A 16,197-nucleotide genomic window follows, 5' to 3' on the forward strand; every position below is an offset into this window, starting at 1 on the left:
ATGTTCCTGTTTAATCTCAAGTTAGTATTTTTCACATTGAATTTTTATGGATGACTATCCATGATTATTTCAATTCTTTGCTTCCTCCACAAGTGGCTAAATAATTGACCTGGTAAGAACCTATCCTTGTTTGTACTTCCTTTCAGAGGTTTAATTTACAAAATTAATGTATAACGGACCTATCAAAAGCATATTAATTATAGGCATTTTTATTTAAAAAGACTCTACTATCAAAATTGGGAAACCACTTCCAGAAATAGGTCTAGGTATGTCTGAGAAATTTGGTTTCCAAAAGATACACAAGTATGCTATATGGATACAAGTATGTATAATGCACTTACTAACAGCCATCCTAGGACAAATTAAAGATCCATTTAGTATCTTCAAAAGTCTTCAAAAATAGCTAACTTATACATCTAAAGACTACACAAAACATGGAACTATAATTGGATAAATATTTGCCCTAAATCTGTATGGAAGTATTGGGTTTCAGGTAACAGATAACATACCATAGAAGAATTTAGAGAAGGTTTATTACTAATTAGCATGAAGCACTGCACTTAGACGAAAGAGTTTTGTTCCAAGTGCTGCTTCATAATTTGAAAGATTTAAAATAAAATTTTTGTAAAAAAATATTTTAAATTTAAAACATACATTACTCATATACTGCTTAATAGCGTGTCCTTTTAACAAACAGAATATATTAAGTACTTTTGCAACCTGGAAGACCTCTGAAAATCTAAGATTGTTACCTTTGAAATGAGTGAAAAATTACACCAACAGTATGTCAAGAAAACAATGATCATTAATTCCACCAGTATAAAAATGGATCACTCTTTAAGTGTTTCAAATATTGTCAGCATTTTATTTAGAAATCTGAAGTCATCTATTCTGGAAGAAAGTGTTTTTAATAATAAACTTAGGAAGCCACAGTACACCATCACCACTATACCGCTATCAGAGAAGTACTGTTTGCTTGATGTAGCATTCATATTACTGCATCTCTGTATCTTACAGGAGTTATGTGAAAAGCTTTTATTTCATGATAATGTTTGGTGAATATTACCTTTTTCATTAATTTCATGTTCTGAAAGCCTGTTTATAGAAAAGAAGGACTGTAGACTATTTTGCCCTAGAAAAGTCATTTGCAGGATCATATTGGAAGCACAGATACTGTCCCTGGAAGGGACCTCTGGAGCCTGTCTAGTCCAGCCTCCTGCTTCAAGGGGCTGGGGTTCCATGGGTACTTTAGGTACTGTATCTCAGTGCTGCAGTAGTGAAGAAGGTTTTCTTATTATTCCATTGTCTTTTATGTGTTCACAATTCACATTTAGCTTTATAACCCACACTGTGATCTTCTTAGCATACTTAGATGTTAGAAAAAATGAGGAGGAAAAACAGACACATGCCATTTAGTTTTTCAGGAGACTGTGTCATGGGCGTTTTCAGAAAAAAAATTATGAGGTAATTTTTGACATATGGCCAGGTCTTATAGTTAAGAACAGGCACTGGTCTTTTCTGGTTCCACCATATGCTGTTTGAAAAAGAATTGCGTGCAGCAACAGCCCAATGATTTTGTATGTACTTTCTTTTCTATGTGTAAATGTGCAGACAAAACCGTAGACTTCTGAGATGTTTCTGCATCACTCTGCATCTGAAAAACAAAATTCCTTAGCTTTAATGACCATTGGATCAGGGCATTAATAAAAAACTCAGAGGAGAATTTTTTCTTTACATGATTACTTTTATACAGGAAAACAATAAAGCTTCTGTATATTCTGTAGGAATTTTTATGAATAAAAATAATCATGGAATCTGAGACTGCAAGAAGTCCAACTTCAGATGGCATTTCAGTCCTCATAGCCTATAATAAAAAATTACTTTAGGATCTATAAATATGATTTAGCTTTCATGTTATCATGTATGGGAGCTTGAAGATAGTTATCCTCTGCAAAACATCTCCCTTCAGGAAATCTGAGTGTGTGAGTGATCAATAGATAGCAATGCCACCTCCCCCCATTTCTTCTGAAGTGATGTATTACTTAAAGACACTTGTGTAACACATGAGGCAATTAAAATCTTCAAATATTAATCCTAATTTCATTATTATTTCATGGAAACATTTACCTTTTGTGAAGAATGGCATCTAAATGCTACATTTTGGATTTAGTAATGTTTTATATTCATCCTTAAGTAATGTGATACAGCACTATGGAACATTGAGCACCTCAAGATGAGCGAAATGAACTCAAGAAATGCAATCTAAGTCTTTAACTCTTGCTCAAGAACCTTTCCTCTATAAAAATTATGGACGTTTTTCACTCTCCTCCAAGTACCCAAAATTCCAGGGTGTCTGGAGTCCAAGTAGCCCAGATTTGTCAACTTGGAATCTTGTTTGTATCAAGTTTGAAACTTCTTGTATCAAGTTTCATAAATATCTGATATCTATGGGGTCTGATCTAACAGGTATATCTAAAGAATATTTGACACACAAGATTTTTTGAAAGTGCAGTGGCAACAGCCTTGCACTTAGAAAAGTGAATGCTTGCACAGACTACTAGCTAGGCAAAATCCTTCTGTTTGGCATGCCATATGAATTGTGTAAGCATTCTGTGCTGTAGGGATGGGAATCCATTATATTTTACTCTCCAAAAAAGTTACATAACAAAGATATAAAAAAATTTGTCTAGTCTGGTCTCCTTGCCCAGGAAAAGTACTTTTTTTGTTGTTTTATTGTGCATAGTACACTACATCATTTTAGTAGGGAAAATGAGGGAACGTAGCAGATTATATATGACAGCATTTTTTTTGTTAATATGTCTTAGAATGGAACCATTCTAATCCTATGCATTCAACCCAAATATGTGTCATTATTAGACTGTTATGTTGGCTTTGAATTTTGAAAAATGGAAACATGCTGAGTTCTTAATTTAAAATAAAAAATAATATTAACTTTTATAAGCTGGCAAAATACATTTCATAGTTTCTTTTAAAAAGAAAGTTTATGCCAGCATGCGGTAAGATTTCTTCATATATAAAAGATTTCAGATTTCTTTCTACTTGAAAACCTAATTATCTACTCTTCTGCAGTTTATTGGTAAATAATCACAAGTAGAAGGATTTAAAAAATTTTCAACTTGTAAAAAAAATTATCGGAAAATGAAATAATCTGGATGAATTTTTCAACAAAAACAAACAGCTGAAGTTGTAATAAATAACATTTCTCCTTGAAACATAAAACTGTATTGTTTCTTCTATTCTGTATTCCATTTCTTAAACTATAAGTAAAAATGCAATAGAAGTAGTCCTTGCAGTAGTAATATTCACATACTGTGGATGTTTTGAAGTTAATGTCTTAGAACATGAAACTTTGGTAAATGTTTTATGAAATGCACTGTGCGCATGTACTTGCACTCTTGCATCTTGGTGGAGTTGAATAAATGAAATAAAAATTCTTCATCACATCTTGCTTTCATAGAGCTGAACAGCATCTGGCCTTTTATGTTCTTCCTCGAGGTTAGCTGCTTTCCATTAGACTGTGGCTCTTTAGAATTTGTTCTGTTGTGTCAAAAAGCCAAGGCTGACTGTTAGGAGATGTGCAGGAAAGAAAACACCATGCTTTATCTTTTCAGTATGGAGATGAACTTCGCCATATTGATTCCAGCTACAGTTAACTTCTGTTTTAAGGAACAAAAGGATTTGCTCAAAGAACATAAAGAATATCATAAACTTTGGAAAATTGAAAAAGAATGCAGTTTTTGACTTATAACACACGATTATCTTCCCTGTCTCAAATCCCCAGTGGAGCACCAATCAGGTCCTAGAGGAACTCACCACTGAAGGCAACGTATACATTGAAAAACTCTCTGAGTACATTTCAGTTGCAATATATCGTAATGCCAGAGGGTAGTCTATGGCTGAGCATGAAATTCATTAATGGAAATGTAGATATTCTGTGTTAGGGAGACATTTGTGCCAGTCTTAAAACAGTTTCTGATCTTTTGAATTGTTTGATTGGTCTTTAATCTCAGGATGATTTCAGTACATCTGTACTGAAACTTGCAGATTGTTTCGGTGTGACTGATGAAGTATGTTGTTGTAGACATTGACATCCTCAGAATGATAATCCAGAATTCCTTCTGGTGATGACTTTGAGATTCAGTCTCCACTTTCCTCTTGCCACTATTACTTTATCCTGTGAAATTATGTCTTCTTTGTGGTAAATAGAATTTTTTTATTAGCACATGATAAATGGATCTTTCTAAGGTGGTGTGGTTTCCCATCCTGGTCAAACTTATTTCTTCAGTTTAAGTATACTGTACAATTAGTAATCTCTTTGTAGGTAAGTAAGTGGTACATGGCAAGCATCTTCTATTTGGAGTCACACAGGGAACATTTCTGTCATGCAAAGAGGGATTGAAAACTGATCCTCAGATTCCAATCAGAGAAACAATGACTGCAAGTTAAAAAGGATTATATTTGAATCTGATAGGTTGACATATCACTGAAAAAAAGTAAAAACCAGTTTTCAGTCTAAAAGAGATGACGGAAAGGTTGAGCTGTCTTTCAAATGGATAAATATGTATAAAAATATTAGGCCTATTTCTGAATAAGCAAATACCTTAACTGATGTGTATATTTATAGTCTGTTGGATAGGGTGTGTCTGGGTATTATTTCTTTTAAAAAGCTTAGAGAGGCATCACTGTAGGCAATATAGTCAAATACTATACTAAAATCTGTGGGAAAATTACCTGTAGCAGGAAGAAAAAGTAAGAGAAATGCATTTGTCTTCTATGAAGTTGAAAATATAAGAACAGTTTAAAATAAAAAGTGCAATTAATTGCTTTATTATGTTTGTTTAGGTAACAGATCTGTGGTATTATTTAATATATTTTCTGCACTCAAATGTGAGGTGAAAAATGGTAGAGTTGGTTACTTTGAGGTACCCTAGCAACAATAACATAGCTGCCACTTACACCAGCGTGCTTGACGAAGCACTGTTCTTGCACTCAATTAAACTATCATGCTGACAGGAGAAAAATGGATCCACTTTGTTGCACGCCATCAAACATGCTTTGCCTTCCAACCTCCATTATTCTAGCTAAGTAAAAATGTATCAAAACACTTAGCTGCGCCTGTCACTGAGGAAAAAAATGACAATGGGGTTTTAACAAGAAAAATCATGAATACCCTTGCTGGCTTTCTGCAAACATCAATAACATTAACAACATATTTCCGGTTGTTATAATATTCCAAGAAACTTTTAGAAATAGATATCACATCTTTCTTTCTTATGTGATGCCTTTCTTTTGTCATGATTTTATTTTTGTAAACAGAAAATTATTTTCTTTAGCTGAGGAATGATCATATAAGGTCAAACGTTTGTCCTTTTTTGTTATGGCAGCGCGAATTTTCCTCATAGTTGGAAAAATCACTATCTGAATGTAAGGCAATAGGCAATCCCTTCTCATTTCATTATAAAAACTCACTACATGGCAGCCCAGTAGGCAACATGATGATAGGAAAGTGGACAGCGAGTCACATCCTAGAGATTCCTGGATACTGCCAAACCACTTGTGGTGTTGCAGACTGCCACAGAGCACCGTTGTCCTTATCGAGTGAAAGGCATGGCTCTCCCTTCTGAAGGAAAGCTAAATGGTAAAGGTCTCTTTAATCCTGCTGTGGGAGACTCTGATACAGCTGTTTAACTGACTTGCTTTGACATCAATTTAGCTCACTCTTCTTTCTGATGCTTTGGGACTGCAAGGGAAAAGAATGTTTGCCACACAGTTGTCCTCAGCATTCTGCCAAGTAACTGTTAGCAGCTAAGCAAAGTGACATCTGTGCATGTGGCAATTGTCTTTAGTCTGAAGCTATTTCTCTTAAATCTAAGCCTGAGGGCTTGAATCACCATTTCCCTGTATCTTGCCAACTGCAGGGTGTTATTTTTACACACATTTTTTATTTGGAAATAACTACTGAAACCAAAGACACTGAAATAATAAATTCTGTTATCAAGTATACCATTCACTTTTGTATTCTGATTTTTTTCTCTACACTAATTTGAGATCTCTGAGAATTTGAAAAAGATCAATTTAATGGGTCTGATTCAGTATTCAAAGTTTCTAGTGCTATTTCTGTTAAATAAATCCAGTTTTAAACTGCATTTAATTATTCCATATAATAAATTTATTTGTAATTTTTTCCTGTGTGAAACTAAATTCTTTAAATGGAGACATCTGCTGTTATTTTGATGCTCTAAACCATCCCACTGGCTTCCCAGTTGATCCTCCAGATCAAGGCATAGGTTTCCTTAGATTCTATGTCACGTTCATGGAGCACATTTTACATGTGTTTAAATATGCAAGTACATCTAAAATAACATAACATAAATAATTTAATGCAAAGTTATTGCACCTAAATTTTCTCTTTTTTTCTTACCCGTACCTGCACAAGCAATACTCAACATTGTCTTCCATTGTCTGGAATAAAGATAGCAATGAAACAAATATGTTGTCATCACATTTACTTTTCATATACTTCCAAAATAGACAGATTTTCTGAATAAAATATTTTCAGATATAGAAAGAAGAAATAATATTTCTTCTTCAAAAACTGAAATTTTGATTTTTCTAAGCCAACAAGTTTTACTTCCAAAACAAACTGGTGACACCTCAAAAATATTAATAAGGAAGTTGATTTGTTAGCAGAGACAAAATGTGGTCAGATCCTCAAACTACATATATCAATATAGCACCATAAAATTTGTTATGTCTATACAAATTTGAAAGAACTGAGAATCTGATTTTCATACGTAATATAGGATTTTTTTCTGTAAGAAACTTATGTAGAAGAATATGAAGAACTCTTATTTATATATACAAATAGGTAAGACATGGACAGTATTTTGAACTAAAGAATATATCCTTTTACTTTGAATTTATCAAGACTTCAATGCTAAATATAGCATACATATGTATACATGTAGTAATTGAGTTGATTTTTCATTTTACAAAGAGGAATTAGAAAAGAAAATCTCATGCATAGTCAGTTTACAAAATATTTGCTTGGAGGAAGATCAATGCAGGTCAGAAATTGTGTTTTGGCACCATGTCAGTCATGCACATAAATTGAATGGCCTTACTGCACTCAGAATAAGATGCTTCTGTCCATATGACAAGAGTGAGAATCACTGTCTTTTAATTACCGAGTAGTTTTGAACTTGTGCATGCAAAAGCTGCTGCCTTCTTTAAAAAGTGACCTTTAAGAAAAAGACATTTAAAAAACTCTTTATTTCGTTTTCATTAATAGAGACCAGTTCATTGATTAGCTTGAAAATCAGCCAGGAATAAGCTTTTTCTTTTCTTGTGAGTTGGAAAGAAAAAATACAAAATTATACAGAATAAATAGTAAATATAAATCCAGTGAGAATTCATTGCAAAAATAAACCTGCAGTGTTCTACGTGTTTGTAATCTATACTGCCCACAACATTTTGTTCTCTTCTAATTTCAGAAAATATATTTTTGTACAAATAGCTAAATACTATTATTCTTCCTCATGTGTGTATTGTTGCAGTTATTCTGTTCGAGCGTTGCTTTTGGTTATGGTGGAAAAGAACCTGTATATGCACTTGGAAATTCCTAGCCACAGCAAACTCATTTCCTTCAAGAATATTTAAAGCCAGCACAGAAGTTATTTATATACATATGTATATCCATTTAAAAAAAAAAAATCAAACTTATTGAACACAGTAACATATTTACAGCTGATTCTCAGTAGCTTTTCAAATTGCCCAGGATTATGAGTTGAAACACCAGTGATACACAATATTTTATAGCAGCAGTTCAAGAAAAGATTGTCCAAACTTAAGTAAAGCTATCAGATAGGGAAAGTAGCAAAAGGTTTGCAGTTTTCTGTGTTGAAGATGTTGGGTAAACATAGTTACATATTTTTCCTTCCACATACTGATATAGAATGCACATGAACTTCTGTGTAAAATACTTAAATATTTGCAGGCTCTGGGTGAATACACAAAAATATTTTATCTTTTTTCCTTTTTAACTGACATTTAGTATGACAACTTTTCAACTCCTTTATTACAAAGGTATGTTAGGTGTAGTTGTGGACAGTGGTCAAATATGCCGTGCATGTACTAACCTAACGTATACACTCTAAGGTTATAAGTACAAACACAAGTGTTGGGGTTTTCTTTTTCTTTTTTTTTTTTTTGGTCTTTTTTTTTTTTAAAAGAAATCTAATTAAATTGAGGGAAAAAAAGAAGGGATAAAGGAAATGAACATTTTTTTCCATGGGTTGGGAAAGAGAGAACAGAATGGAGAGTGGCATACAGACCTTTTCAAAAAGAGGAATACTGCAATAAGCAATCTTCCACCCACAATTCAATCACACAAAATTCATGTTTAACTTGGGGTGTGATATATTGCCTGCACACAACCCCATGGCTTCCCACAGTGATCCCTGAGTTTTTCTTTGCTAGGATTACTGCTGTGCTTAAGTTCTGACTGTTGACATGTTATTATAAGGCACTTTTATTTACAATGATTCCACCTTAAAGTAAAACCACCGAAATTCTGCCCCAGACAATGTATTATCACTTCACGTTTGCTGCTCCAGGACTTCCAGATAGTCAGGCTCAGCATGTAAATTAGCCTTGAGTTCAAAATACTCATTTTTAGTTTGTTCTAGAAAAACCTTTCTGGGCCTGGAGTACATGAGGGTCTCCATTAGCTTCAACTCTTCATGTGTTCCAGGATAACGAACTTCCATATCAGGCTGGAACTGGACAATATTTTTTCTTAGGTACTCTGTGATCCCTAGTTGCTGCAGTTCTCTCTCTTTTTCAAGAATGTTTCTATACAAGCAGCTAGCATCCTGAAAAGACAGAAATTCAGCAGATTGATCTGCTGCCTTGTATTTGACATTTGGACCTGTAAGTGGTGAGCTGTTCTCTCTTTCCAGGAGACTTCGGCGAAGATATTTGGAATCATTAGCTTCCTTCTCACTTCCCTCCTCCTGCTGCTGCTCAGTATGCTTGGGGCTGAAGGAGGGGCTGTGGTACACCTGAACCATGGGGGTAACAATTCGCTGCTCGTAGAGAGTGGCAGCTGGGCGCTCCGTGGTGTGGTGCGTTGTCTTGTGCCCGTACATGCTGTACTGAAGGTGGACAGGGCTGCTGTCCCTCACTTGTTCATCCGCTTGTTTCTTTTTGCATCTTCGGCGCCGGTGCAGAACCAGAACAACTATTCCTGCTGCACAAAATACAATAGTTATAAACACAATGAGCAGTCCTAATATTAGAACAGAAAGTGGGACAGCATCTGTGAGGGACCGCAGGATGGTGTCTGCAGTGCTGGCAGTAGGAGAAGAAGTTGTCACAACTACAAAACTGGCATGAGTTGGTAGCGCAGGGCTGTTTATTAAATCTGGACACAAGACTTCACTGTTTAAAGATTTCAATTCTTTTTTTGCTAAGTGCCCAGGAGATTTACAAAAAATATCACCCATCATGGTATTCTTACTCAATTTTTGTATCCATTTTTGCAGTCCAACTGAATCACAAGTACAGTCCCAAGGGTTGTCTTCAAGTTCAATTTGTACCAGCATATCCAGTTCATCCAAGACATTGCTCACAGGTAAATGAGCAAATTGGTTTGTTTTCAGATTTAATCTGGTGAGGGGAACACCTGAAAAGATATGGGGTGGCAAAGCCTGAAGAAGGTTGTTATTTAGGTAGAGAACTTTCAGTTTTGGCATTACATTAAACGTCCCTGGCAAAACTTCTTTGATGGCATTATATTCAAGGTACAAGTACTCAAGGTGTTGAAGGCCAAGGAAGAGATTCTGACTCAGCTTTGTAAGATGATTGCCATTGAGATATAGTTTCTGTAGTCTAGTCAGATTAATGAAGGAACCTTCCTCAAGGATCTCAATGCGATTGTTCCCCAGGTGAAGCATTTCCAGGCTGGCATAGTCCACAAGATCTGATTTCAATAACATCTGAATAATGTTTCCAGCTAGGATAAGCTTTTTAGGATTTGGAGGAGGGGGTCCTAAATCAGACAAGCTTTCAATATTTCGCTCCTGGCAGTGCATAAGAACTCCTGAGAGCATATGGCTGGTGCAGTGACAAGGGACAGGACAAGAGATTCCTGGAAACGTAGTAGGCTTGGAAGTATGAAGCACTAAACTTGGTTCTTTAGTAGGAGCTTTCAGGAGAGGAATCACCTTAGTGGATAGATGATTATCACTCATAGAGGTGGTTACAACCAAGGGCAGTGATCCTGAAGGGTCTTCAAGTTCATTAACAGGATGGGTGGGACATAGTGATTCTTTTTTCAGTCGGCTTAATATGCTGCCTTTGATAACTGAAGGGCTGTTGCACACAACATCACCTATTATGGACTGAGGAGGCATGTTCTCTAGCCATATCTTCAGCTGCAACAAATCGCAGTTACAGGCCCATTTGTTGTCTTCCAACTGAAGGTCTAGTATTCTTCCAATGTGTTCCAAAAAGCCAACATAGGGCAGTGTCTGTAACTGGTTTCCACGCAGATCTAAATGGGTCAATGGCACAAAACGAAATATGTTTGGAGGAAGATACTCGATAGCATTATCATTCAAAATAAGCACTTTAAGCCTGTTGAGCTTGCTAAAGGCACTTGCTTCAATCACTGTGATGAAATTGTTGTCTGCTTGAAGAAACTCCAAATTTTCCAATCCATTAAACGTATCTTCTTTAAGTGTTTCCAAAGAATTGTGATTGATATGAAGTTGCTTTAGAAGGCTGAGACCATTGAAAGCCCCAGGCTCAATATCTGCTATATTGTTAAAACCAAGATGCAGAGAAATAGCATTAACAAGGCCAGCAAAATCATTCACGTGTAACATACTCAGACCATTGTTTAACAGATTAAGATGGAAAGGCCGTGATGGTGGAACATTTATTTCCGATATCGTCTTGATGTCTCTTTTGTCACAGTTGATGATCATGGTATCATCCTTTTCTTCACAGGAGCACAGACTCTGACAAGATCCTCTGACTGAAGAAAAAGAAGGCTGTGACTGGAAAGGATCAGATGCAACCACAATTGAGCATAGAACAAAAATCCAAAGCTTCATCTTGTCCAGCAGAGTCTATATATATTAAAAAAAAAAAAAGAAAAAAAAAAAGAAAAAAAAAAGAAAAAAAAGAAAAAAGAAAAAAAGAAAAATTATAATTATGATTTCAAAGGCTTTGGTGTTGGGTTTTTTTGTTTGTTTTGTTTTGGGTTTTTTTTGTTTTCCCTAGTGTAATAGCAAGAAAAAAATACTCCTAATGCATGTTATTGAGCTACTTCACCTTCCAAACAATATCATATCATGCAAAACCCTTGAATTATTTTCTATTTAGAGAATATATATTTATTTTAATGTACTGAATGAATAAACAGAGTCATAAGGGGAAATCTGCAGTACTTTCATGTTGATATCCAAAGTAGGAAGTAATCAGGAGTGTGTTGGTTTTAATTATATACTTTATAGTCTGCCAGTGGACAGCACCAATAATTTACTGTCCCAAGCATCTTCTATCAAAGCTAATATAATATTTTGAATCATTGCTTTATGTCACTATGTAGCACTGCACATTTTAAGAGTACCTTGCTAAAATTAACTTAATTTTACCCAGTTACTGGAGAGAAAAAATGAGATTTGTTTTGGATCAGTAATGTGTTATGAGCAAAACCCATTCTGTCAGGATACAGGGAATCTCTCTATGGTTCTGCATTAAGTACGGAAATTAAAGGGTATTTCTTCTGAAATCCTTGTACCCATAAGCAGAAAAGGAAGTAGACAAAGTAATAATCTCTCTTCGCTTAAATTTTAATGCACACATTGTAGTTTGTGGGTGAAAGTGGGGCCACAGCACACTGTAGTGTAATGTTTGCATTTAATATACATACAAAAATTTTCATAAAACATTAACATTAAAAAGAGAGAGCTGACAATGCAGTACAGGGCAGAAGAAGCAAGCAAGAAAGGCAAACTTTTTTTTAAGATTAATATTAGACTCTTCCCAATGATTATAATCATCAATTTCCACAGTGAAATGTATATGAAACTGACTGTGCTTTACAAATTAAAAATTATCACCAGCATCACTCATATATTATGTAATATAATTATCACGTTTCAATCTGATCTTAAACTTTGAAACACTTGATAAATGTGTCATTACAATACAGCTATGGAATTTCAAGTAAAATTTATATTTGAATTTCTTTGAATTAATTTGTCTTACAGTCTATGAGAAGATTCTCTGTTTCTTTCTGTCAAGGTTGCCTAATTAGCAAGGTCAATGGTAACTCTTGATATATAAGGTAGAGTGAAATCACTGTTTATAATCTTTAGGTAAGTATTTCCACATTTCCACCAAAGTAAATAATGAAAAAGCACCCCTAAAATGCAATGGATGATTTTTTAAAAAGTAATGTTTATGGGATGTGCTATTTATTTGAGGACTGAACTAAGCAAGATTCTTAAGTAATCCATCTAGTAAAGATCAGAATCTTTCAAACTAAGCTATTGAAACATGAGGTACAGAATGTCACCACATAACCAGTGTTAGTTTCTGAAAGATTAGAACCTTTTACAAAGATCAATTCAACTACATGCAGGAACATTTTTATAGTGGCCCATATGATTTGGCATCTCTTCAATGCATATTTTAAGTATCATGCACCTTGGTTACTAGAAGAACTATTTCTCAAGGCTTCCCTTAGAACAGATTGCAAAGCTTTACACATGCAGGCACTTAACTGCTGTGGCATGAGTATTACACACACAGACACAGACACAGACACAGACACACACGCACACACACACATAAAAAGAACGACAGCAAATGTGTGCACAGTGAATTTTGTTTTTCTCCACTAGTAGCTTCTGGCAAGTTAAAGTAGATACATGAGTTTAGAAGCAGTAAGTGCAATTCACAGTGTGGGAAAAAGGGTCCTTAAATATATGAGCCTTTATCTTTGTTTTAGTAGTTGCAATATAATTTTGTTGTCTCATATAACCCTCCTTGAACTCCAGCTGCCTGTGTTTAATATATACGCCTTTAAGTCTGTTTCCTCAAGAAATATTGGATAAGACACATCATGTCAAGATGTTATTTTGAAGTATGCAGAATAATTCTAGGATCATATTATTCTAGACTTATTTTTGCTTTACATGCATCACTATCCTTTCCAGTGACCCAAGGTAAAAAATACAAGCTCTTGACACGGATGCCAGCTTCAAACCTACACTATGACTAATTCAACTTCATTTCTGCACACTTTTTCTCATTAGAAATTCCAGCGTCAATCTGCATCAATTCAAACAACACTTATAAAGTCCTTGAGCAAAATTAAACTAAAAAAAATCTGTAAGGCATGTTGAATTCTATTGCATATTGAGAAATCAGGTTATAAAAATGAAAGCTCTCCCCTCAGAGATGAAAGTAACAGTATTTGTAACTGTTTGTAACCCTCCATTCACATTTTAATCATCGTCATACTTCTGTAAGCAGCACAGCCAGAACTCTCTCACACACATATATATACCCACACAGCAAAAATTAACAGGAGATTTCTATTCTTTTTTCCTTTCTTCAGTCTTTTTTTTTTTCCTAAACACTCAGAAACATGCAATGAAGTTCTCAGTGGGCTGCTATTGTAATATAAGAACTGCTGTCATGTAACAGATGATTAACATTTAACTGAAAGAATTCACAATACAATAAAATGTAATTTGAAAGACTTGAAAAACTGACCTTTTCATGTGGTGAGGTTTTTCAGCAAATTCCACAGGGTAAGTTAAGGGGTTTTTTCACCTTATTTGCTTTCATGTAAGTCACTGCTTGACTGCATACTGTAACTAAACTGTATAGGAAGTCTAAAAGACTAAAATATTTCACAGTTCTTTCTATGAGGCAAAGTTGAATGCTTCCAGAAGTAGTCACCTTACACCAAAGACATCTCATGCTTACTAAGTAACAGTTGTTTTGGTTTTAAAACATTGAAATAGCTTGTTTTATTATGCTTGGGAGTTTATTTATTTGGTTGTTTTAATTCAACTATTTGAAAAATATATATATATATGTTGATGATTCTCAAAACCACAAGGTAAGAATTAGCAATTTCTAAAAGCCTTTACAAGCCTTTGGGTTTTTTTAAAATTAAATTCTTAAGGGAATCACAGTCAGGTGATGCATTTAATACCACTTTTGCACTTGAGGAAATAAAATCAAACACCCATTCCTCTCCCCCAAGGGATTAAAAAACAGCGTTCCCTTAATGCACATTTTCTACACAGTAATCAGTTTGAATAAATGTTCCTCCAAACTGTTTAAAATACAGTACGAACTGCCATAATTTACCATAAAAGTTACACAAAGTCATGCAGAAAAAGAAATGCAACTTGTACTGAGAAATGAAATTCTCATGTGCTTAGCTTATTAACTAACTGGAGTCTTTCTTACCTGTACAGCAGCAAGACTCTGTGATACACTCAGTAATGCACAGTTGGAGTAGCTGTTTCCATGTAATGCAATTTTCCCCTCTGAAAAATGCACACTTTCTTTTGAGTTTCGCTTTGCTGTAAGCTCCGGTAATGTTACAGCTCCATAAAGTTAAAATCCTTGTTCAGAAGACAAAGTACAAAGCGTTCGATTGAAAAAATCTTTCAGGCAGCCGTGCACGTCAGACCATCCTGTAAGCAGTTGTCCTTTTTCCTCAATTAAAATTCACAGCATACTTCACAGCTAGGCTGACTTTTCTGCATATAGTTAACTGTTTGCAAGCATTTGGATGCAGTAAACAAACAAGATGCTCAGCAGAGCTTGACTTGATCACTTGGTTTGTCAGATTTTTAGATGCAAGCTGCTCCTGTGTTCTCTCTGTTCTTTCTAGTCTTTCTTGTTAGCTCAGTTTGTTATTAGTCAGATTGCCAGGGGCTGGGAAGTAGGCGTAAATAAAGAGACTTCTTGGCTTTTGACTCAGCCTTTAAGCCCTTCCCCACTAGAGAGCTTTAATCTGCCAATGTCATTTAATGCAAGATACAGCTCCACCTTGAGACAGATCAGCTCCTCCTCCTGCAATTTCTCTCACCTCCTTTTCCCCTTATCTAAGTGAGCCTCAGAAAGCAAAATTCAGCTAAAAATCTTCTAGGTTGCTTAAGGACTGTCAATGCCCGATTTTGCAAAACAGTAAACATCCGCTGCAGCTCTTGCAATTTGTTCTCTTGGGCAGACCTTGCATTTAGTTTGTATCTGCAAATGCTTGCTTTAGAAACCTGAAAGCATTCCAGTCCAAATAGACTCCACAGAACACACCACAAGGGAAACTTTGTCCTCTGGAAAATATGTCTATCACGTTGAAGTGCAGAACTATTCAAATATATAAATGGGACTGTAAAGCTCTCAATCCAGTCCACTCAGTGTGACTGGGGAAGGGGTGAGTATGCACAGTTGCACATAATTTATTTTGGAAAAAATAAAATTATGGAATATTAGTGCTTATGCTTGCACAATGACTGCCATCATCCCTTTTAAAAACTGCTCATCTTGTTCTGTAGGAAAAAGGCTGGGTTGGCTGTAATTGTCTGTTTTACAGATGTTAGCATAGTGCTGGTATCTGCCCATATGAGATTGCATTGTTTTTCAATGAAATACTGCTTTGATAAAAAACGGTCTGGTTTGGGAGAGGGCATTTTTAAAGGCATGTATCATGCTTAAGGTATTGTTTTATTTGTGCTCATAAACAAGTAATTAGTAAATACAGTACAGCTACAGGAAAATTTTTATTCCATGCAAGGAGCATTTTCCTTATCTCTCCTGCACTGCATGGGATGGTTTTATAAACAGCAAATGCTACTTCCTTGTTCTTCCCACTGTCACAGAGTCACCTAAACCTTTCAGTGAGCAACGATACATGTGGTGCTCCTGCACATTTGCCCTCTAGAGCATAGCATTTCTGTTTTGTTCTTATTGTGCCTTGGATTACTGTACAGACTGTTTACTACAGCCTCCAACCAGTCAGATTCCAGTAACATCTTTTGAACTGATAGATCTCTAGGTGGCCTCGTTGACCTTAAAGAGCTATTGCAATATCTTGTTCCATGATGAAGGCTATCAAGATCTTGTCCTATATTTCCA

At 35.3% G+C, this 16,197-nt stretch overlaps 1 protein-coding gene across 1 annotated transcript; it reads right to left on the reverse strand.

Moving 5' to 3' along the window:
• Nucleotides 1-836: 836 nt before the first annotated feature.
• Nucleotides 837-15,088, reverse strand: SLITRK6 (SLIT and NTRK like family member 6). Its single transcript, XM_033052382.1, has 2 exons — nt 14,524-15,088; nt 837-11,156 (listed from the first exon to the last, which is right to left on the reverse strand). Exon 2 carries the CDS (start codon nt 11,139-11,141, stop codon nt 8,619-8,621), a length of 2,523 nt encoding a protein of 840 aa, XP_032908273.1. The 5' UTR covers nt 11,142-11,156; nt 14,524-15,088; the 3' UTR covers nt 837-8,618.
• Between the last annotated feature and the right edge of the window lie 1,109 nt (nt 15,089-16,197).

This window comes from Catharus ustulatus, chromosome 2 (assembly GCF_009819885.2).
Source record: "Catharus ustulatus isolate bCatUst1 chromosome 2, bCatUst1.pri.v2, whole genome shotgun sequence".
Taxonomy (NCBI): Eukaryota; Metazoa; Chordata; class Aves; order Passeriformes; family Turdidae; genus Catharus; species Catharus ustulatus.